The sequence below is a fragment of the Lepisma saccharinum genome, chromosome 10 (genome assembly GCF_977018435.1).
Source record: "Lepisma saccharinum chromosome 10, izLepSacc3.1, whole genome shotgun sequence".
NCBI classification, from domain to species: domain Eukaryota; kingdom Metazoa; phylum Arthropoda; class Insecta; order Zygentoma; family Lepismatidae; genus Lepisma; species Lepisma saccharinum.
The window spans coordinates 80525305-80551337 of NC_139238.1; the positions used below are offsets into that span (position 1 = coordinate 80525305).

The 26033-nt window shown below is 36.8% G+C and overlaps 1 protein-coding gene across 3 annotated transcripts in view; it reads left to right on the forward strand.

The window, feature by feature from the left end:
* Positions 1 to 26033, forward strand: part of LOC145993980 (putative multidrug resistance-associated protein lethal(2)03659) — a 170988-nt gene that overhangs the window by 137122 nt on the left and 7833 nt on the right. For all 3 annotated transcript variants that reach the window (XM_083130008.1, XM_083130007.1, XM_083130009.1), the window contains exons 16-22: positions 828 to 907; positions 5901 to 6051; positions 9451 to 9557; positions 10333 to 10456; positions 14670 to 14840; positions 16134 to 16261; positions 17261 to 17506. In XM_083130008.1, coding sequence (XP_082986134.1) covers positions 828 to 907; positions 5901 to 6051; positions 9451 to 9557; positions 10333 to 10456; positions 14670 to 14840; positions 16134 to 16261; positions 17261 to 17506 — 1007 coding nt within the window. The remainder of the gene's footprint in view (positions 1 to 827; positions 908 to 5900; positions 6052 to 9450; positions 9558 to 10332; positions 10457 to 14669; positions 14841 to 16133; positions 16262 to 17260; positions 17507 to 26033) is intronic.

Sequence of the window (26033 nt, forward strand, 5' to 3'; positions counted from 1 at the left end):
AGCAAAAACACAGTGGTGCCTCTATGAGCAAGAATTTGAAACTTAGGAGATACTTACTTCTAGCACTGATATACTTCACAATTCTAAGTTATGCATGTAACCAAATTTCCATGACAAGTGTAGTTAACACCACTTGTGCTCTGAACCCCTCAAGTACCCAATTTTGAAATTTCTTTTATTGGGATATTTTACATAGTAGTATGCTAAAGATTTTTGTAAAGGGAGGGATATAAAATTATTTATAGCTGTGTGAGAGAAAAATTATGCATGCTTTCTCCAACACTATTTCACACACTGTTTCTCCCTCACTCCCACAAGCTTGTAACTGATTTTTTTTTCTGTCTGTAGAGAATCTAGTTTATCCGAGCCTACTATACCTCAGGCTGATATGGGATTACCTATGGCAAGGCCTTTTCTCATTGTTCAGTTTGTGTTTTCTTGCCATGCGATTATCAAAATACAGTTAAACCTTGACTTTTACATTTTTCAGGGAACGAAGCTGATAAAACTTAAAATACGGGAAAATGTAAAATTGAGGATAATTTTATAGCATTTTGCTCTATTGGGACCTTCAAGATTTTATGTATAATGCGGAAAAATGTAAAATCTGGGAACGTAAAATCGGGATACGACTTATAACTGTGTAATTAATTTCATGACATTACATAAGTGCTTTACAAACAACATAGTGTAACAACTATATAAGAGAACTACATCCAACCAGAATTAATTTGTCCTTCAGTTTGGGGATTGACACTGTAATAGTAATGATTTATACATGAACATTTTGATAGCAGTTAATATTTTGATTTTTGTTTCATTAATAGGTCGAATCTTGAACAGATTTTCCAAAGACATGGGAGCAATAGATGAATACTTGCCACAAGCTATGATAGATGCTGTTCAGGTAACTGCAATGCTTTATATTGAATAAATATGGATGTGAAGCTTATGAAAGAATATTGTACTGAGATTAATTTACGGGTTTTTATTTTTGAAGTCATGTGTTATTAATTAAAGTAATTAACACTTTATGGGTTCTCACATGATTTTTTTGCAAGGTCTGGATGCCGGGAGCTTGAAAATGTGTGATAGCATCTCATAACTCTTTGCTTTATATCAAATATTATTGAATTATTAACTATAGCCGAAAAATAATGGTTTTTCATATATTTTTTATAAATAGCCTATAAATTCATCACAATATTTGAATAAATAAATTTAATTTCAACAGACGTATTAAATTCAATATTATTTCATAATAATTATAATTATTAAGTGTATTAATAGAATTCTTATAATAATAATAAAACTTTATTATATTGCTTATATACTGACATAGATTAAATGCATAACTTTTACTTACAATTTTCAATAATAGAGGCTAAATCTTAAATGCATGTGTATGGTATAATTTAACATAAAAATGTTATTATTTACATTCATCATCATCATCATCATCTTATGAATAGGTGTCTTCACTCATTGATTTTCATGTGTGGGTAGACTGCACTTGTCAGTGCATCTGATGTTATTTAGTCAGAAGATACAGTTTGTAGTTTGTAATGGATAGTTGGTTGATTGATTTGGGGTTTCAAGTCCACTTTATGCACAGTAAGGCTAATTGGGATTGGACCTACAGTTTAAAGTGGGATCTGAAACACTATGTGCCTCCACCAGGTATCAAGCCTGTAACTCCTTGATTACAAGGCGATGATGCTACCACTGCACCATTGGGGTGGCAGTTTCTAATGTAGTTGCAAGCTAGTAGATCTAACACAGTTTGAGGTGCTGGCTGCTACTCCATCCAATCCATTACCAGCTCCTCTGCTTCATCGTGTTTTTTTTTCAATGTCCACCTTCTCCCACTCGGACTAGGTGTACATGGATCATTCAGAAGATATTGCTAGCATATAGCTGCTTGATAATCGCATGTTAAGCATGTTTCTTGAGACAGTTCCTCCAAGGTGCAAGTTGATAAATGTCTATCTCACCCTTCTTTGCACAAAATAGATGACATGCCATGTCATTCACATAATGTACGAAAGATTTTGGAGCATACAGTAAGCACAAGAACTACAATTTGCCCATTACTTTTTCATTGAGATCCCATTGATCTCTGATGGTGCAAAATATTTCCTGTGTTTATCTGTTGGCAGGAAGGATGCACTTATTTTTCCTTTTCCTGCAAATGCATGACTTATCATATCTCAACAAACATTTTTAATAAGAATTGAAGCTATTTTCCTGCCAAGGACGATCATAGGTATTTTGGTACTATATTTCAGAAACAATTTAACCATGATACTTTCATGGAATCTCAAACACATACTACACACATCTGCATCATCTGAGCCTCTCATTAGAAGTGGCAGTATTCACCAAAGAATTACCATATCTTTCTAACGTTTACTGTTGAGATTGAGCACTTTGGGGCTCACTTCAGATCAGATTTTGCATAATTTATATCCACAGTTTGTGAAGTATTTTATTCAAAAGATTTACAAAATGCTCTAGTTTCCTACATTTGGTAACAAGAAATGCAATTAGAGTTGTTATACTCGTTACGTGACTTAGGAATTTCCTTCACTTTCTGACAATCTGGGAAGATGAGATGCTCTGTGACTGATGCCAGAATTCCTTCCATGTGTTTGTCCTTTGGTGTTCTTTACAGACGTCTCATTGTACGTATCCAACAGAACACCGATTCTTGGACTCTTATTTTCTTCCTCAAAGCAATGGACAAGGCTGATAGACCTCACCAAAGTTGGACTCTTCTTTTACTCTCTGAATAAGAGCCATACCATCTATCACCGTGACTGAATTTCCAGATATTTCCTCAAGGGATATCATTTTTCTGCAAGTATGTCTCTAAAGCCCATGAAAATGGTTCTAAGAGAAAGCTCATTTGAATATTCCGATTCTGTGCTGTCCCAACAATTCGACCAAATAGTGCCTTGTCTGATACTTGACCTGCCATTACTATCCACTGTCTTCTTCTTGGATAAAGAGAGGAACAGAAAGAAGTAGATGAAAACTATGTACAGCAGATGTTATGCAACTGAAAGAACATTCAGAGAACAGATACAGTATAGTATGGATAAGTACAGGTAACAGAAAGACCCTACAGTCCCTTGAACTGATGCTCACATGATGTGAATCACTATAGAGCAATGTGTGTATCAATAGCAGCTCAGAAACAGACAAGGTCACAGCAGTAACTCACACCTAATATGGTGTGTGATTTTGAATGGCCAACACTGCTGCACTTCTCTGTGGCATGGACTCGATGAGGTGATCGATGAGAGGTTGGGGGATTCCTCGCCACTCTTCACTTTGGGCAATTTCAGCTCTGGAATAGTTAAGGGAGGTTCCATCCTACCTAGAATGCGTCTGCCAAGTGCATCCCAGACATTCTCTATGGGATTTAAGTCCAGTAATCATGCTGGCCACTCCATACTCTCTATTCCCTTGTCCTCCAGCACGTTGTGCACTAGCAGAACTCTGTGAGGACGAGCATTATTGCTGATGAAAAGGAAACTAGGTCTGAGGTTCTCGTCCCCATATCTAAGAGCTGTGCATGACATAGAGGTCCGTACATCCCATAATCTTGATTCCAGCCCACACCATCAGTCCAGCACCTCCATTTTAGAATGTTTCTTGCACAAAAGCAGGGTTATAGCATGTTCCCCAGATTAGACATGTCTATTGTAAGGCTGGAGGCTGAACCGCGACTAATTTGAGAACACCGCTAAATCCCATTTGTTTTTGCCCCAATTGCGATGTATCCCAGCCAAGTTTCTATGGACTGAAAGCTGTACAGTGATGGATGCCATTCTCACAGCAAAAGGGTGCAGGTGTCATGTTGTAGTTTTGTTGCATTCTGTCGTCTGTTCCAATCGGTTGTTAACAAAGGGTACCCCATTGTCTCTTGCTATTGTTGCTCACGGATGGCCTTGACCTTGCCTTCGTCGCACATTTTCCGTTGTTTGAAACCGAATATTCAGGCGACAAATGGCACTTCGAGACACTCCAAGCAAGGACCGCAGATACCCCTCACTGTCTGTCCAGCTTCCATCCTTCTTATGGCTCTCCACACCATTGATTCAGTTAAATCACATTTTTGAGTCATTGCAACACTTATCCACTTTCCTCAATGAACTCTTACACTGTCTTGGACTGCTACTGTCATTATCACAGTTGCGAACTTCAGTTGTTAATTAGATATATCAGCATTAATGCTGGGCAAATAGCTAATTGAATCCTGTAATGGTGTTAAATTCAATTCAACTTGGTCAATTAAATTATTGAACTAGCTGATTACTTGGCATTGCCCAGGTATTTATTTATCCCAATCTTGTATTAGACAGGAAAATAATGAATTCTAACTATAATGTAAAATGTAACTAATTTTATTTCAGTGTCACCAATTAGCTTAGAGACTCCGAAAACTATGGATTTGACACTAATCTAAGTCATTTGTGGCATTTTATTTTCACCCCCTCTCACCCACCATGCTGATAGGTGATGAACTTGAAGTTAAACTGCATTGGGGGTGTCACAAAAACTATAGATTCCCTTTGCAATACAGCCTGAATGTTAGACAACCTGAGAAACACTATCTTTGTGTGGGATTGCATAGTGTCACGTATGTCTATATGTGCGGAATTTAATATCGGTCGTTCGCGATTTTTTTTACATGTCACCCCATCCCACCCCACCCCAACCTAGGGGTGCCAGGGGTGTGTTACACCCAAAGTATTTTTTCCAGATTGTAAGTGATACGTGTACCAAGTTTGGTTGAAATTGCTCCAGGCGTTTGAGAGTTATGCCGGAACAAACATATATACAGACCCACACACACACATTCATTTTTATATATATAGATTATTCACATATTTTAATTAGTGTAATTATTGTAATCTTAATTATCATAATAATTATTAATATAGATCAGAGTTACTGTAATTGTAATTTCTAATAGTAAAAGTCAAAATATTTAAAATTATCAATACTTTCCATTTACATCAAGGTCTCTGGGAAGTGGAGTGATAACACACAGAAGACAAAAGAGTTATGACATGCTATCACATATTTTCCATCTCTAGGCATCCCAATCTTACCAAAAAATCATATTAGAGCCCATCCCCTCGAGTGGTACCGACAACTTGCCTGGCTCAAGGCCTATGGGCCATTCCATGTCAAATCAATCGATAAAAATTATTTTTGAACCTTTAGGATTCAGATTTTTTAGATTTTTTGTGTACACATTGTACCTCTCAAAAGGACAAAAACTGCCAAATTTCAGATTTTTTCGGCTCTTAGTTCTTGAGTTATTGAGAAAAAGCAAAAATCCCAAAATTTGATGACATTTTGAAATCTTTAAACAGCTGTAGGTCAAAAGCTATTTGATCTAGAGCTCAAATTTGTGTCATTCTCTTCTGTTTTTAATGAGCTTTAATTTGAAGTGCAACATGACCGTGTTATTTGAATTTTGTAATTTTTAAGAGACTTGAAAAAAATGTTTTTTTTTTTTGAAAATCTCAAAAATTTAATTTTTTTAAAAAAATATGTTTTGAAGACATGAATTTACTATTTGTGTGCAAAATCTTATAATGGGATGGCAATGCATTCCTATGGAAATTATTTTTTTGTATTGTAGTGTGTGCGAAATTTGCTAAATTTGTTGACTTCCATGTTAAAACCATAACTATAAGCTTGGTGGTTGATGTTAAAGTCTCCATATTAATCTATTTTGACAACAAATCACATGAAAATTTGTATTTTATGTATGAGAACAAGGCAGAAGATGTTGTTCTAATTTTGCCTTGTGCCAGCTTTGCTTTTAATACTTGTATTTTTTAACTCTAGTGAGACAATAATTGATTTTTGTTTCCCAGATAGGGCTGACTTTAATTGGAATTTTGACCGTTGTGGCAACAGTAAATTACTGGCTTCTCATCCCAACAGCAGCGGTTGGAGTTCTTTTCTATGTATTGAGGATTATTTATCTGTCAACATCTAGGAATGTGAAACGGCTAGAAGGAATAAGTAAATATTTCCTTAGAATACATATTAACTAGTTTCTAGAGCACCATTAACTGAACCTGGCTTCTGTGGCAGAGTGGTCAGTGTAACATGCTAGCAAGCAGAGGTCCCAGGTTCGAACCCTGGTTAGGGTTTTGTAGGCACGGATTTTGTTTATCCTCTCATTTATTTCATTAATCATATGAGTTGTAATGGTTTCTGAAGGCACCTGAATGGCAACCTTATTTCCACATAGTACATGCTGGACTGCATTTTGCAGACTAAGAAGGCTCTAGCATCCGCTCCCACAGCAAGTGTGGTGTTGGGCTCATGTTGTGTCATTCATGTATGTTTGTGATTGTTCCTTCATTCAACTCATCTTGTCATCATTCATTGCCATCATCACAATTAGCCAAAAGAGCTCGAAGAGATATGTAATGTAAACTCAATGAATCATCATTCATACACATCATTGCAAGGAAAGAGAAGAATATTCATCAATGAACCTTGGAAAATACCCTCTTGTCGAAGACCACGCTCATCCATCCACCCTGGAAAATGGAATGCCAGCATAAAAAGATATATTTCACAAATATAATTTCATTTCAGTCACAGTAATTTGCATTAATTGTTATTATTAATTACAAGTAATACTGGGCCAGCCTCTGTGGCAGAGTGGTTAGCACAGCATGCTACAACACCAGCAGTCGCAGATTTGAATTGCAGCATCGGTGTTATTTGTAAGTAACCCTTCATCAATTTCATCATATCACCACTCACCCTTATCTTCAAAATTAGCCAAAAGTGGAAGAAAAGCAAATGAAAATATATCAAATTAATCAATCCATCGAGTAACACTGGATGTCGCCACCTTGTAATCAAGGGGTCCCAGGTTCGATACCCAGTGGGGGCACATAGTGGTTTGGATCCCACTTTAAACTGTAGGTCCAGTCCTGATTAGCCTTTTTGTGCATAAAGTGGACTTAAAACACCAAAAAATACAGTAAGACTAGAACAGATTATTGCTGTAACATGATAACTTTATACTGATTGATTGATTTGGTTTATTTTACTTCACTTTTCTGACACTTTTGGCTAATCACGAAGATGGGGATGATGAAATTGATGAAGGGACACCCACAAAGAGAGGGCCTCTCTGATGGCACAGTGGTAGCATCGTCACCTTTTAATAAAGGGGTCCCAGATTCGAGGAGGCACATAGTGGTTCGGATTCCACTTTAAACTGTAGGTCCAGTCCAGATTAGCCTTGCTGTGCATAAAGTGGACTTAAAACACCAAATCAAACAAACATCCACAAAGAATACCCATATACAGACTGGGATTTGAACCCGGGACCCTTGATGTTGTAACACAGTGCGATAACCACTCCATTACAGAGGTCAGTGATAACTTCAAAGTGAAATAGATTTCTTGGGTGAATGACTTGCCTCACCCCGAACTCTCAATCCTGCAGATATCCACACCTGTCCATATCATTTATTGAAATCTCAGAGGTAAGTGTGCCCACATATATTACAGACAGTATCTGAGTACAAAGGGGATGAATTTCTGAGAACTCAATTGTCAATCTCTCTTCAACATAAGAACATGCTGAAAAGTGTGTTCTTTCAGGCAAATGAAGCTCTGGCACCTACACAGGTTCCCCATGGCAGGATAATTCTCTCTCTGTGTGTTGTTTTCTGCCTTGCCTATCTGTGTGTCAAGTGCTGCTTAACATATCAAAGGCATAGTGATTTTAATTTTTAGATGTGTTTTACTTTGGAGGACGTTGCCACAATACTATAGTCAAGACTTTTGTTTATTTCCAATTGTTGACTGTATTATCTTTTGTTGTTGTTGTTAAGGGGCATGTGTCCTTCATATTATGTGAAGGGTCTAAATATCCACAGTGCTGATCCATCCACAATAAATTTAATAGTCAGTCAGTCACAGTATTTGGAGATGACTGTGCAATCAAATGGCAAAAGTACTAAAAAAAAATCCAGCTTAACCCCTTCTTGCTCACGCCAATATTCCTAACACCGATGCTCGCGTGGCATCTGACACACATGCGATGACCTCCATTGAAAACATTTTTTTTTGAGAGGATTATTGTGGTTCAGATGAGCCAAAGCATGAACACAATTGTTTTTCAAACCAATATATTTATTCAAAAATACAAAACGTACAAAACCTAGATATTTAATAAAAATACAAAACTCTAGCAATACACAACAAAAACTTACATTTTTAGTTGGATAAAACACATTATTTGTTTTGGGCACAAATGCAACAAATATTCATTGTGTGTTCTAAAACACAAAACCTACATATTTAATAAAAATACAAAACTCCAGCAATACACAACAAAAACTTACATTTTTAGTTGGATAAAACACATTATTGTTTTATAACAGATGTTGTATGTACGATTTTGTAACACTAGCACTCGCGTGGCATCTGAGAGACTTGGTGCAGACAATATCACTAATAACTTCTCACCGCTCAAACTTGAACTGTCGTAACTCGTTGTGAATAATCATTTGCTCATACCAGAAAGGTACCGGGCCAGGGAATATCCAAGCTACCTCATTTCAGAAGTTATCATTACTGATAGATTCTCTGGCGTCTCGTAAACACCGCGCGAGCAACAGAGGGTTAAACAAGTATGAAGATACACATAATGTATGCATATTATCATTACAGCAGGTTAGAAAAGTTTTACTGAAAAAAATGGATTGAATCCATAACAATAACTAGAATGATTGTAATTGTGTGATTCAAAAGTCATGTAACCTTAGATGTAGAGTAGAACAAAATGTTACATAAATCAAGTGGTTGTTTTGCTTGTTTATGTGCAATGTCATAATGTTAAATTACATTGTTCTTAGAGAATTGTTCAAGATGTTGGTTACAATATGTATTCAAAATGGCTACACAAATAAGTGTAGTAGTTAACACTGTTGCCTCATAATCAGAAGGTTCCAGGTTCAATCCCTGGTGGAAGCATATTACACAATGGCTTAGATTCAACTTTAAACTGTAAGTCATGTCCCAATTAGCCTATCTGAACATAAAATGGACTTTAGCACATTGAAGACTCTCCTTGCTGAACTAAAAACCCAACAGTCAGTCAGTGTCATTCTCAGGATTTTTTAAGAAGGAGGTGAGGAAATAAATATAAAAGAAAGTTATGCCTTCATCTTCTTCTTGTTTTGGTAGTTAGTCTTATATTTCACCATCATTTCCAGAATTTGGTGTTCTTTTTTCTTTTTTTATGTTTACAACTTTTTATAATGCCACTGCCATCAGTACTGACTGCCATCTCTTGAGGAAAATGTAACATTGTATGTGGTATTAGATAAAACAGACATTATAATATCAGACTGCTTGCCTTTTTTATCAATCCATCATTCCTTGCAGCTCGAAGTCCAGTATTCTCCCATCTCAATGCATCTCTACAAGGATTAACAACAATAAGGGCATTTGGAGCTCAGGGCATTCTACAGAAGGAATTTGACCACCACCAGGTATGGTAATTTTACAAGCCAATTGGTATAAAACATACGATTCGATCACAAACTTGTACGACATGGTGCATGATCAATATTCTTTCATTAAGGGTTGCTCTAATCTTAAGACACAGAACATGAAAAATAGTTCCCCCAGTTGCAGGGAAATTGCATTAGTGGCCATGTGTCAAATGGTGCCAAGAAGTTGCAATATACATAAAAATACACAGAGATATAAATTCTGGAATTTGTAGGGATGCCAGAGTTGTCTTGGTAGCACTGAAATGAAGAGAGAAATACCACAATTCAATCTAGACTGAGCTACCATTTCTACGTAACATCTTGGTAAGTTATAGTACACAGAGTTTTGTAGCTAAAATATATATTCATGATTGGGGAATAAAATATGCAGTTGTATAATAAAGTTACTAACTTTTTCAATGAGACTTGCTTTTAAAAGTTCTATTAATTTTGGTGCCCCCTGCCACCATTCACTTGGGAACTTGTTGCTTTGCCGCTGGGCTGGCTTGTGGTTCCTGTTGTTTCCCTGCATGTTGATAGGGGCGCTGGTGTAGCCAGTTTATCTGCTACATTTGATTTCAGTTGCTGCAGTAGCAGGAGCCAAATGTGATGCAATTGAGCGCTGTCAATGTTTAGTTCATGCAGAGTGTGCATAATTGTGTCTCTCCGATTTTGATTGATGCACACAATTACACACTCTCTGTATGAACTAAAATATTGCAGCGCTTATTGTTATTACTTTAAACGTATACGATTCCTTTTTTTATTTCAGGATCTTCACTCATCAGCCTGGTTTCTGTTTGTTTCAACCAGCAGAGCTTTTGGTTTCTGGCTGGACTGTGGCTGCATGATTTACATCACATTAGTCACATTGAGCTTCCTGGTGATCAGTGAAGGTACGAGCTAGAACTTATCAAATTGTTACTGCATGAGTAGAGCTTTTTATGTGATCCTATCCATGTCATTAAGGAGCCTTCAGATTGAAGCGACAAGTTACACTTGTCACTTGGAAATTAACCATTGGAAATAAATGCAACCTTTCACACCAGGCAATTTGGCATGCTGCATGGATTTCTTGTTGATTTGGTATTAACCTGGTCTGGGCCATTTTGTTTACAGTATGCGTCATGTCACGTTGGTCTGTTGTTCAAACACATGCATGCTTGTTTACAGGCTGGGGAGAGAAGTGTATTCTGGTGTATGCAGTTTGTAATCATGTCACTTGTCATTTTGGTGTGAAACTCCTGTGTTCATAGTCACTTACATCTGAAAACTTCTTTAGTCTCAATGTCTAGTCATTTTTCAATGCAATATTTGGAATTATTTAAATGTCTGGGACTTTCCCCATCCTACCATGTCATGTAGCCATGTCAGCAAACAAATTACTTATGGCACACTTCAAAGCTCAAGCATAAATTCCAAAACAATATCTGAGCTGTACAATATTCACATATTAAACATGTCATCTACCAGGACATACAATGTCCATGTGGGTATTCCTTTAATAGATGGCCAGGACATAATGTCCCAATGCCTGTAAACTTCTATGTTCTTCCAGACCATGTCCCAGTACCAAGTCACTTCAATATTAATTTCTTCAAACAATGCTGTTGATATTTTACACTTGTTTGCTGTTTTCATTAATATACATATGAAAGTATGACATACTTGAATTACAATACAATACAGTACTTTCTGCATTGTCTCCTACTTTCTATTGGGACCTTTCTATGAAAGTCGAAAGTACACTTTTAACACAGTAAGTATTCAACATGAAGTACGAAATGAATTAATTGCATTTAGAAAATGTGAAAGTGTGAACACAGTATAAATGCATAGTGTTTCACTCTCTCTCGGCCCTGATTTTTGCTTATAAAACTATTGGTCATAATGTCATGAAATTTGCTACGGACATGTCTTCTATGAGAAGCATTGTGACGTCACAGTCAGTGTTGGAATTGGTAGCTATTAGCATCTATGCATGCCTGCACACAACTCTCCATATTACAGAAGGTAGACACCAATACATGAGGAGTCACAGTGCCAATTTCCTGCTGAATGCTGTCTTGCAGTTCCATGATAGTCAGTAGCATGTTGCAATAGACCTTTCCTTTCAGCATGTCCCACAGGAAGAAATCCGGTGTGGTTGAAAATAGCCAGCAGTAACAAGATATGCATACAGTTTTGCTTTTTTGGCAGCTTGTTGACATGTGCTTGTGGAAACTGTTATTTCCTGCTACAATCTACGCAATGACTTCTCTGGTGAGGCCAGCAATCTGTTTTTCACTTCCTGCACCGTTGCTTCTGGAAGTTTTGGATGTCCTCCTTTATGCACATCCAACAATGCTCCCGTTGTTTCCAGTTTCTGTAATCACGAACCACTGAGTGTAAGCACAAACTTTCAACTGAACCCAAACAAACACCTCTCAATGCCCTCGTCCTGAAGCATGTCATTCACCATCCACGCTCGGTGGAGGTGGGCATTATCGTCCATAAAAATGAATGACTCTACAATTTCTGCAGCCAGAGGTAGAAGAACATAAGGCCTGAGGATGTCATCTTGATACCTCTGGTCTGTCAAGGTACTGTTTCAGATTACATGGAGGTCTGTATGCTGGGCATTGGTGATTCCTGTCCACTCTGTAATTCCACCACCACCATATTGGGGTACTTCATACACATTAGCTGGACAATGATGGGTTCCACATTCCATCCAGGTCAGCATGCATCTATTGTCTGACTGCAGCCTAAAGCATGACTCATTGGAGAAGAGAACTTAACTCCACTCAGCATGCCTCCAATCATGATGTTCTGTGGCCAGTTTTTGCTGTCCCAACAATGTTGTGCAGTCAAAGGGACACAAACCACTGGCCTTCGTGTATGGAGGGCACCTTGCCGCAGTCAGTTGCAAATGGTTTGGGTTTATACCCTGCATGCTGTTGCTGTGAGAAACTCATGTTGCAGGTCAGTTGTAGTTTGTTGACTATACCGGTGAGCCATTAACAGTACATATCAGTCGTGTCTGCACATTTCCAGTCTCCTGAGAATGTGTTCACATGCAAGAAAGGACACTTCGAGATGCATCAAGGGCCTCTGCTACCTGTATTTGTGTATCCCCCTTCCATGCAATATGATCATCCTCCTTCTTATTTTCCTGCTTCTGGCTAGGTCTGCATAGAAGTCAAGCCTCTCCATTTTTTCCTGGTCTTCCACCACTCTTCTCTTACCACGGTGTTCCAATCTTGCCCTGCTTTCCTAATACTCTCTGCTGCTATCTGCTCTTTCTATCGGCATCTTGGTCTCTCCCTTGACCTTATTCCCACTCCTTGTGCATTGTAAGCTCTTACTGGTATTCTTTCTGCATCCATCCTCTTCATGTGTCCAAACCATCGAATCTGTACCTGATCTATCCTGTCCTGAAGCTTCACCACGCCCACTGTCTGTCAGTTCTTCTCATTCCTTATCCCTTCTAGTCTTCCTCAAGATATTGCTTAAAAATGTCATCTCCACAGCCTGCATTTCTTTTGTCTCTGTCATTGTCCAAATCTCTGCTCCATACATAATTATTGGTACATAGTATGTGTTATATATTACCTTCTTGCATTTCATATGTACATTCCTATTCCATATTAATCTTCGAATGCTCTGATAGAGTCCACCACCTATTTATCCTCTTCTGTTTACTTCCTCATCTATTCTTCCACTTCTCTCAATTATGCTTCCTCTCCACTACTCTCAACTCTTCTGTGTCCATCTTTATTCTTGGTATATTTCTGGCTCTGTTTCGTGTTGTTATTAGCACCTCACTCTTCTGTGCTGAATTTTATTCCTGCTCTTCTGATTTCCTCATTCCAACTATCAAACTGCCTCTGTACTACTTCTTTCCTGTTTCCCCATATTACCAAGGCATCAGCAAACAGGGCTTTCATCTCTTCCTCTTCTATCTTCTTCCCCAGCTCTTCATTAATTGCATCCATTGTAATTATGAAGAGCAGTGGGAATGATCACTTCCCTGTTTTACTCCATTACTTATACTGAACCACTCTGTTCTTCCCACAGCTGTGGTTCGCCTTGTATGTACTCTACACTCTCACACTATTCTTCCTTGACTCCTTTCTCTCTTAGAGCCTTTCAAATCTTTGTTCTGTCCATGCTATTGTATGCCTTTTCTATATCTAGGAATGCCATAATCAAATCATTTCCATACTCTTAATACCTTTCCTGGAATTGTCTTATGGTGAATATCAGATCTACTGTTGATCTATCCATGCTATAGATTCTTGTAAATTGCACTGTGGCATCCTTGTTCATATTGAATTATCCACTACTCAAGCACACATGCTCTCTCTCATTGTCAGTATCGCACTACTGGGATGCCAATGTGGCTGGTTCATTTTGTTTTATCACTTTTTGCAATTCATGCCCCATGGCATCACTCCTGATGCTGCTGTGTCCACACTATAGTGTGGATTGTTAGAGCAAGGATCATCGATCACAAATAAACCATAGTTGCACTGTTTGCTGTGTTGTGTATGCAGTTTCTGACTTGCTCCCCTAATTTTTTTCACCAGTGTACATGGTAACATTTAAAAAGTTGAGAAAGTTTTGCTCAGAATATTTATAAATATTCATGCATTAAGTATTCCATTGCAATTATACTCTAATTTACCAGAGTTTTCTTTTATTTGAAATATTAAAATTAAAGAACATTAATATAACTATCATTTAATTCTGAAAATATTTTTTTTACACAATGTTGATGCAAAATTAAATAAAACTACACATTTTGCATGATTTGCAGGATATATGATTATACTCTGTGAAAATGTTGAGCTTATGAGATACCCAGGGTCTGGAAAAATACAGCAAATATCAGTGGTCAAATTTGAACCAATATTTTCAAATACTGATACATTAACATCATTATCAGCTGAGTCCTAATAACTATGCATACTTAAAAATATACTACAAGATAAATATAAGATTCACGTAATTCCAGATGATAATGGAGCGAGTGATTCTAGTACCTTCATAGTAATTATTTTACAATTTTTTTAGAAGTTATTGTTAGTATTGAAGTAAATCATGGTTGTGTTTCGCTTTTTGTAGGTGACTTTGGAGGGGATGTTGGTCTTGCTATAACTCAGTCCATTGGCCTCACTGGGATGTTCCAATGGGGCATGAGGCAGTCTGCAGAGCTGGAGAACCAAATGACGTCAGTGGAAAGGGTCCTGGAGTATTCAAGGCTGGAAGAGGAACCGCCATTGGAAACCTCCTTAGGTTAGTGCACGAGCTTTGTTGTTCTGATGCTATCACAATTATCATTTTGGGTCTCTGCAGTGTTGCAGAATATGTCTTTAAGTGAGGTAATTAATGTGTTATTGTTGGTGACACTGTCATTTCCTCATCAAAGTTGTAGAAGTTTTCTTAGGCATAACTTGGAGTTTATCTTTGAGGGGGGTGGGGGCAGGTGGGTTCAAATTGATCAATGAAAAGCATGCATTGCATGTACGTGTTGTATGTAGGATTGCTTTCATTTGTTTGATAGGGAAGTTGTGAAATTGACATATGTATATTCAGATCCCTAGCCTAGTGATTTCTGTACCTAGAATGGAAAGAGGTTTTGGTGGCCCCACCCCATGTTTGAGAAAAATGTTTTTTTCTTAACTTACACTTCTCTTTAATATTTGCATGCAAATAACAATTTTCGTCCCGTAAAGCATCCATAAAATATTATGTATTTTGCCTCGAGTAGCTGCCGTTTCTCTACAGTAACAATCTGTTTTTCTTCGCTGTAGCAAAGCATACTTATTAATACAAAATTGTCTTTTGATTTCCAAATGTGCATTTGGCATTATTTATTTTCTGTTCATAGAGTAATTTACAGTGCATTTACTATATCGAGTACACTTTTAACAGAATTCAGAGAGTTGGTGATACAGCTTTCAAGAAGAATTGTTTTGAACTAGTTGTTTTGATGTGATTCTTAAATAAATGGATTCACTGCAAGAGAAGCAAACAAGAAAATTTGTAGAATTATTTCTGAAATACATATATTAATTAAACAGAGCACCAGTACTTGTATTTCACAGTGTTATGCAATGTTCACCCTTTGCAAACTCTTTTTGCTCCTTTGCGGCATCTATTTCCTGCCCCTTCTGCACTAACTATAGCTCTCTCTCTCTCTCTCTCTCTCTCTCTCTCTCTCTCTCTCTCTCTCTCTCTCTCTCTCTCTGAGTAAACAATAATTCTAAATGTTCTATCTCAGCCATAGTGGAGTTGATGTGATCAGCACCATGCTTTGCCCACCTTTAAGGTAGTGTGAGCCTCAGAGCAGCTCCATGGAGGGACAATATTGCAAGAAGTCTCACGTGCCACACTCTGGGATCAAACCAATGTTCCCCAAGCACTGTGGCTCATACTATTAATGTTACTGTAAACAAAACAATATTACATTAGGAACACAGAATAGAATATACAACAGTGCTTTTATTAAAATTAGCAGTTTCTTAAACAATTAAAATAAATGTTTGTGTGTATCTATATTCTAAAATAAACCTGCTTCTCTTGTAGACAAGAAGCCACCAAATAACTGGCCTGAGCATGGAGAAATAACTTTTGACGATACCTTTCTCAGATACTCAAGTGATGCCCCACCTGTTTTGAAGGGACTTTCTTTCAGCATCAAACCAAGGGAAAAGGTAAGATAATTTGCATAATCTTGAATTCACTGGCTCTTTATTGATAGAATGTACAGGTGTCTGCCCTGCTAGAAGGACTTTTGGATATGGGCTGTTGTCTTGCCAGCAGGATCACAGAATTGAACTTCAGAGGATAGAATTGAACCTCTGGCTTTGAAGCACATAGTCTGAAAACTTCAACATGGAGACTAGCATAAGAATTTTTTATTAGCATGTAGACTTAATACACCACAATATAAATGTGTGTAAATGAAAAATCCATTATGCATATTAATATATGAAAAGAATAATATAAGCAATGCTTATTACATTTAAAATATTGAAAATTATGCAAATACCACAAACATAAGAAGAAATCCAAAATGAAAAGTTCATAAGAAACAAAGTATTTGTGAGGGTTTGAAAACATATTTTTTACATATACCCTGTCCCAGCTATCTGTGGAGTAGATGAACGAGAACAAGTGTCTGCGCAAGTAGTGACGTGAGACAGCTCCACCAATGAACAGTGAGAGGGACAGAATTGCATAATGGAGATAGGGGGGTGGGGAGGCAACTGGAGTTACCCACTTTCCCTGCTTCGCATTGGCTTTACTCACTCAATTTCCTTCCTCCTCCTCTGTCGCAATGCATGGCCCTGCTCAACAGTTACCTGGGACAGGGTATACATGCCATGTCTTACATAATATGTAAAACAAAATCTGCCAGGTTGAGGATTGCACATCACAATGTGAGCCAATGAGCATTCAGATGTAAGGGAAAGTGAGGGACACCCCGTTGGAAGTGAATATCAGGAATAAAGTGCATATATCATACATGTAATATATTGCATTGGAATGAAAGTACATTAATTAGTAGAGTGAGTAGTACATTTTCCTTGCAGAGACAAAAGTATTAAAAGATTTGTATCCTTTTTTATTATGTTAATAAAAGTATAATACTACATTGAGCATTAAAAATGCCACATTCAAATATTCAAAAATAATCACTCTATTTTTAGATTGGAATTGTGGGTAGAACTGGTGCTGGGAAATCGTCCCTGATCGTAGCCTTGTTCCGATTGGCTGAAGTCGATGGCTCCATCTACATTGACGATGTTGATACTAAATCTCTGGGGCTACACGACTTGAGGAGTAAGATTTCTATCATCCCTCAGGACCCTGTCTTATTCTCTGGGACACTCAGGAAGAATCTGGATCCATTTGATGAATATCCAGATGCTATCTTATGGAGAGCTCTGGAAGATGTAAGTAATCATATTTATTATTTTTTCACATGTTGAAGGTATGAAATGGTTTTACTTGAAGTTAATGCAATGTTAATTGAGATAGAAAGGCCACTGATTCTGGCAGTCTGTCTTATTATGTAGGGTGTTTTTGTCAATAAACATATAAAGTGTATAAACGAGAGATCAAGAGTTAATATACTACGTACATAGGTTGTAGTCTGTGCAAAGCTGCACTATCGATGTTCTACTGTTTTGGTTCTCGAATATTTTTTTTTGTAGCACTTGTGTTTGTCCGAGTGAGAAGCACAATAAAACTTCTCGGAATATACTGTACGTGTTCTTTTATTAAACCAACATAGGTTATGGGCCCAGAACACGTCTAATGCAGTTGTAATAAGGAAAAACGAGGAAGTGCGGCTGTTCATGTTTGAATACGGACTGTGAAAATGGAGTCTGTGAAATCGACTATACAGAAGTTAAATAACAGGAACTATCAAACGTGGAAGTACAAATTGGAGTTACTACTTCTAAAGGAAGAATTGTTGGATGTAGTGACGGGTGTGCAGCCAAAAGAACTGGACGAGGAATGGAAGAAAAAAGACGGAAAAGCTAGGGCCACCATTGGACTTTTGCTGGAAGATGATCAACTCGTTCATGTAAGAAAGCAGGAAACAGCGAAAGGATATTGGGATTCTTTGAAACTGTATCATGAAAAATCAAGTCTCACAACTAAAGTGTATTTATTGAAGAAATTGTGCCGCTTACAGCTTAGTGAAAATGGCGACATGGAGCAGCACATTAATGCAATGTTGGATATTGTGGATCAACTTGCAGTTTTTGGTGAAAATTTAGCGGAACATTTGCAAGTAGCAATGTTGTTGTGTAGCCTGCCGGACAGTTACGAGACGCTAATTACTGCACTGGAGACGAGACCGGAAGAAGACCTAACTTTAGAAATGGTGAAAGGGAAGCTCATACATGAATATAAGAGAAGAAAGGAAGCCAAAACTGACAGTGGTGTTTATTCAGAAAGTGCTCTTAAAGTGAAATCCGATAATGTGAAAAGTGTCTGTTTTTTTTTGTAAAAAGCCATGTCACTTTAAACGTGATTGTTTTAAGTACAAGGCACATAAAAGGAAAATTGTGTATAAAGCAAACCAGGTGAGTTGAAGAAAGTGAAAAAAGAGATGATGAAAGTGGTTCTGATTGTGATAATGTTCATTTTCTGTGTTTTGAAGCAAGTGAAAAAGGTACAGGTAGAGACAAATGGTACATTGATTCAGCAGCCACATGTCATATGACCAGTGACAAGGAATTTTTTGCCACATTTAATCCAAGTATAACAAATGAAATATACCTTGCAGATGGAAGTTGTATGAAATCACAAGGAATGGGTGAAGGTGTAATACAATGTATGCATGATAAAGGTATACAGAATGTATTAGTAAAATCTGTGTTGTATGTACCTGAGTTGCATGGTAGTTTACTATCAGTGAAATGTCTTACTGAAAAAGGTTTAAATGTTGAATTTCACAATAACACATGTATCATTAGTAAAGATGGAAAAGCTGTTGCATCAGCAGATCTGACAAATAATTTATATAAGTTGAATACTATTTCAAATGTAGAATCTGTAAATCAATTGCACAAGGTAAGTCATGAAAATGACAGGAAATGTATTCATCTTTGGCATCGTAGGTTAGGACACAGAGATGCAACAATTGTTAAAAATCTTGGTAAAGGAAATTTAGTTAAAGGTGTTGATATTGATGCATGTAATGTAACTAAAGTTTGTGAGGAATGTATTCAAGGTAAAATTTCTCGTAAATCATTTCCAAAATTGAAAACTGAAAAATCAAAGGAATTATTAGATATAGTGTATTCAGATGTATGTGGTCCGATGGACGTTGAAACTCCTAGTGGGAACAAATATATACTTACATTTATAGATGATTTTAGTAGGTTTACTATGGTATATCTAATGAAGAAAAAGAGTGAAGTTGAAGATAAGTTACAGGAATTTGTACAGTATGTAAAAAACAAATTTAAAAGAAAACCTAAAGTAATCAGGACTGATAATGGAGGAGAGTATATGTCATTACAATTGAAAGATTTCTTCAAAAGGGAAGGAATAGAACATCAAACTACAGTACCATATACCCCACAACAGAACGGCGTTGCGGAAAGGAAAAACAGAAGCTTAGTTGAAATGGCTCGTTGCATGATAATTGATGCTGGCATGCACAAGAAGTACTGGGGTGAAGCTATAAATACAGCAAATTACTTACAGAACAGGTTACCCACAAAAATATTAGAGACTACTCCATATGAAAAATGGTACGGAAAGCAACCATACATGGGTCATATGAAAGTGTTTGGCAGTGTTGGATATGCTATGATTGTAAGTCATCGACACAAGATGGACGTTAAAGGAAAGAAACTTGTCTTAGTTGGATATGAAGGATATAAAGGATATAGGTCACTAGATATGACATCTGATAAGATTTACATAAGCAGAGACTGTAAATTTATTGAAAACTCAAGTCATGTAATTTCAACTTTGAAACCTATCCAAAAATCTGAATCTAATCATAATACTGATTGTGAATTATCCGTGGACATTCTTGGAGAGGAACCAGAAATGCATTCACATTTTGGTAAAAAGGAAGTGAAGAGTGATTCAGAACTAATTTATGATTCAAAAACTGATGAACATACAGATATCAAAGTAAATAAAAGGACACCAGATGTTATCAGAAAATCTGCTCGTACAACAAAAGGACAATTACCAGCTAGATATCTACAAAAGGTCATTGTGGAAAGAAAGTTACCAACATCTCTTGAAGAGGCAGTTACAGGACCTGATAATAATAAATGGGAGACGGCAATGAATGAAGAAATGAACTCATTAAAAGAAAATAAAACTTGGGAACTAGTTCAACCAGTAAATGGAAGAAATGTAATTGGTAGTAAATGGGTGTATACCATTAAAGAAGATGCACAAGGAAAAGTTACTCGTTACAAAGCCAGACTAGTTGCTCAAGGATATTCACAAATCTATGGTGATGATTACGATCTAGTGTTTGCACCAGTTGGAAAACAAGCAACATTCAGAGTTCTTTTAACAGTTGCAGGACAAATGAACATGGCAGTCAAGCATTTTGATGTAAAGACAGCATTTTTGTATGGTGATTTAGATAAAGAAATATACATGAAACAACCTGAGGGATATCATCAACCTGGAAAAGAAGAATATGTATGCAGATTGAAGAAAAGCATATATGGGTTAAAACAAGCCGCAAGATCATGGTATAATAAAATTGATGAATTTTTGGTTAACAATAATTTCATAAGAGGTGAGGCAGATCCGTGTCTTTATACAAAATCAGTTGATGGGAATATGATCTATATTCTAATGTATGTAGATGATCTTGTGATTGCATGTACAAATGTTAATTTAATTAATGATGTAGCAATGTTAATGTCAAAGAAATTTCAGATTAATTGTCTTGGTGATATTAATTGTTATCTGGGAATTCAAGTTGAGAGAAGTAAGGATGGAATTTTTGCTCTTCATCAAAGTAATTACATAGGAAAGTTAATCAAACAATTTGGATTGGAAGATGCAAAGTCATCAAAAACTCCAATGGATCCTGGATACATTAAATATCCAGAAACTTCTGAACCATTACCAAGTAATGAGCAATACAGACAAGCTATTGGAGCATTATTGTACATAAGTATAAATACTAGACCAGACAAATCGGCAAGTGTGTCAATTTTGAGTCAGAAGGTCAGTTGTCCTACTAAAGCTGATTGGATTGAAGTTAAAAGAATTTTTCGTTATTTAAGGGGAACTCAATCATATAAGTTAAAATTAGGAAACAAATTTGAATTTGAAAATGATTATTTGTTAGGTTACACAGATGCTGATTGGGCTGGGGATGTGTCAACTAGAAAATCAAACAGTGGTTATGTATTTATGTATAAGGGAGGTATGATAAGCTGGGCTTGTAGAAAACAATCTTATGTTTCATTATCTTCCACTGAAGCTGAGTATGTGGCAATTGCAGAAGCATGTAAGGAAGCAAAATGGATAAAATATGTGTTAAATGATATGGATAAAAAATGTGATTATCCAATTATCATAAATGAAGATAATCAAAGTTGTATCAAACTAATTAAAAATGAAAGTGTTAGTTTGAGAACTAAACATATTGATGTAAAATATCATTTTGTTCGTGATCTGTATTATAAAGGTGAAGTAACATTTAAGTACTGTGCTTCAGACGACATGATTGCAGATACATTAACAAAACCACAAACAGGTATAAAGTTAAGAAGGAATTGTAACTTAATGAATATGATGAGTGAGTAATTATGATGATACACACTTTATTATTCATTGAAAAAAAGGGGGGTTATATGTAGGGTGTTTTTGTCAATAAACATATAAAGTGTGTAAACGAGAGATCAAGAGTTAATATACTACATAGGTTGTAGTCTGTGCAAAGCTGCACTATCGATGTTCTACTGTTTTGGTTCTCGAATATCTTTTTTTGTAACACTTGTGTTCGTCCGAGTGAGAAGCACAATAAAACTTCTCGGAATATACTGTACATGTTCTTTTATTAAACCAACATATTATTCATAACTTTCATTGTCCCTGGAAGTAAAGACAATCAGATATTCCAGTGAGAAATGTACAGTAAACCAACAGACAATGAATTTTATTTGTGTGGGGCTAAAGGTAGGAGAACATATTTCCAGATGGATTCTGTTTCGATGGTCAAGTATTTTAAGTAAGGCTAAGCTGATACTGGTATCAGCCAATATCATTGGTATCAGTATCAGAAAGTTTCTGTTTGATTTTAATTACTGATACCAGTCGATACTTTTACAGCATTTTGGTTTCTTGCAGGGTCCGCAAAAATACCATGCAATATCTTTCATGGTTTGTTTATCCTTGAAATTATGCAAGATGCAAAGTTCTCATTAATTTCTCACCAAGAGTGTGTAAAAACTGTATTTTGTGATTGCATACCAGATATTTTAATATTCTGATGTATTTTTTGAATATTTTGAATACTTCAATTACAATTGAAGTAATGTTAAAATTGTAATATTAAACTATATTTTGAACAACTTTTAATTGATTGATAGTAAATAGGCTTTATTTTACTTAGCTTTTTGGGCCACTTTTGGTTAATTTGCGAAGATGGGGATGAGTGATGATATGATGAAATTTATGAATGGACACTCGCAAACATTCATGCCCAGGCTGGGATTGGAACCTGGGAGCCCTGGCATCGTAGCGTGATGTGCTCCACCACGGAGGCCAGCACAACTTTTAATTGTTACAGTTTTCAGGTATTGGTATCTGTGTTGGTGGGGGCCAATAAGAGTATCAGCATCGGCTCAAAGTGGTATCGGCTCAGTCCTAATTCTAAGATTCTTTCTCTCCATTTCTTCCTCATTATCTCTTTTTGTTCTCTTTTTTTACCCATTGTTCTTCGGTAGCTTTCATTCTATCCTCATGGTTAGCCCAGCTCTCTATGATGCCAGGAGTCCTGGGTTTGAATCCCAGTCTGGGCAAGGATGCTCTTTGTGAGTAACCCTTTATCAATTTCATCACACCATTCATCTTATCTTCACAATTAGCCAAAAAGTGGCAGAAAAGCAAAGTAAGGAAGAATTCACACCAAAGCATCAGGTGACACATGTCGCTTGAGGATTTCACCAATCAAATGCAGGTTTGTGCAGCCTGTCATACAACTATGGTATGAAACGTTGCTGCTGATTGCCTCGTTTCCAAGTGACATGTGTCACTTGTTGCTCCAGTGTGAATTCTTCCTAAACCAAATTAATCAATCAATCATTCTACATTCATTCTCATGTCCTCCATTACTTTTCTCCTCTGTTATTCTTACTTTGTTGTTTGTTCATCTACTATATTCACTATCAGGTCTTTCTGATCAATCCTGTGCATAGGGAAATTTATCAATCAATTGACGCACTTACTGACCTTCATGGCAGAGTGGTTGGCACAGCATGATACAATGCCTAGGATCTCGGGTTTGAATCCCAGCCTGAGCATGGGTGTTCTTTGTGAATGTTCCTTTATCAGTTACGATTACAGTTCGCCAAAAGTGGAAGTAAAGCAATTGTCGCATTGCTCTGTCTGTAGTTGTCCAATAAATTTGAAAGAATCTTGCAGACTTGTGCATTCTTTGTAATTTCCTTGGTGCATTACACTTATGCCAATCTTGTAAATCAGTTCTGTTTTCCCTGATTTGTTTACAAATGTCATTTTGTTGATTCCACGGTGTGGAAAACACATGTAAGCTTTTCACTTGTCCTGACCCACAAAATGATTTAGAGCAAAAAACTGAACAGTAGGCGTTACTTTTTCCCATGTTCCACATGCTTTGAACAGCTTCAACACAGCGAAGTGCAGCAAAGTGTCCTAAAATATCAATCCAATCAATCACCAACTTACCAAATGCAGGTCCAACTGGCTTTTTCTTTGTGTTCACGTGCTGCCCCCTACCGAGGATCTCTTTGAATTTCACTTACTGTCCTGAGTCATTTATAGTTTTTCATTGAACAAGAACAAACAAACAATTGTCAGGCAACGAGTCAACGATTGTGAAATAAAAGATATTTGTTGTTTACATCTAAGGAACTACTGTTGAGATATTGGAACACAATTTTTTGGCAGATTAGTGCTAGAAGATAATGGAGTGTTGCCAACCTCTTAAAGCATCAAAAGCTACCCCTGAACTTTACGGATTTATACATAGCAGGGAAGCACACAAAATGTCATACCATTCAATCACCTCATAAAATGTTTAATATCATATATTGAATGTTCAAAACCCGTATTCAGGTGAGTTAGTTCATGGAAAATCTGGTAGATGTCAGGCAGTGGCGGATTAAAGGCATTCTCTCTGAGGGGGTGGACACCCATTACAATGCCCCCTCTTTTCCAAACTTTCTGCACCCAGCACACTTCCCCCTAAACTATTGTCTTAACCATGTATGTCATAAAATCAGTTGTAACTAAAACATTGGTGGAGGCCCAGGTGTGTGTCATGATTTTGCCCCCCTCCCTCACTGCTATAGTATTTTTTTTTTTTTTTTTTTTGCACTATACAATTATGAATTGCATGCTTATAATATTTCCAAGTCGGAAAATTGTGTGGCTGACGTTTATTGAAAGAAGTTTCCATTTCACAACAAAACAAGTAATGAATGTATGTATAAAATGTAGAACAATCAAGATTCAAGAAATATGTAACAATATTAAATTCCGCATAAAATAATTATTTGCAAGCAGTAAAACTTTCGCTTGTGTGCTTTGGCATGAGCAAAATATTTCAGTGTGTTCAACGTATAGCCATCTGTTTGTCTGTGCTCATTGGTTAAAAAGGATATGTTTGTTTTTGCTGAGGAGCACTGTTCGACAGATAATATTTTATTGGCTAAAGTTTCGAATGTGTGGCCACAGTCACTGGTAAAGTGAGGAACATCAAACAAGCAGTAAATAAATCTGTAAAAGAAGTGGTGTAATAGCTGTGTTCTAGAATGAAAGTAGCATCGTCCCGAAAGATCTCCAGTTTTGTGATCCGTGACATGCCAAAGGAGAATTGGTGGCAGTCATCATAACTACCTTTGGTCCTGTACTTCTAATAAAAATGTACACCCCCTTTCGAAAGTCATGGTCATGCCACTCTTTGTGATATCTTCCTTTGTATAGTGTCTGAAAGTATTGGGTGTTCGAGATTAGAAGTAATGTCGCTGGTACTCTTTTGAAGTTCGTCTTCTGATAAATCAAGGAGCACAGAAGGACAAAGAAACGATTTTGTTAAAATCCTGCAAAGCTTCTATTCTACCTTGTGGCCTCGTTACTTAATAGGTGACAAGTTAAATATTATCGCTTTCTCCAATTTCTTCTTTATTTAACTGTAGGTTAAAAATAGAAAGGAATATTCATTCTAAGTTAGAAAATAGAAAAAAAAAACTGGATCCAGATCTTGGAAGCACCACTTGCACTGTATAAATGTTATAACTTTTGTTGAGTACATCAATCGTTCTAAGTTGTTTAACTTCAATAAATATAAATATTATAACAGATTTATAAAAATCACAATAAATTGATTTTTCATTTCAATAGATGTGACTGTGGGGAACAATGACTGTCAGAGTGGAGCAGCTTAACCTGTGTCTTTTACCAACAGGCAAGAAAGCTATGCTCTGTGTCACCTCTCACAGTTGCTAATTTTTAGCTCTTGCGGTATGTCATAAAATGCTACGGTGTTTGATGTATTTCATTCCAACTTTGCAAATTTATCAATAATTAAAAAAGAAAATAATAAAGCCCTTGTGATGGGTGCAGGAGAAGTGTGATCACACCCTCAAGCCTTTAATCCACCCTTGCAGCACGCTACTAAGATTGATAATTGTAGTTCGCTTATTTTTTTTTTCGACATACTCTTAGTGGTGCTAGGGTACATGTCAGGGTCAGCTACTCTCCCTCCCTATG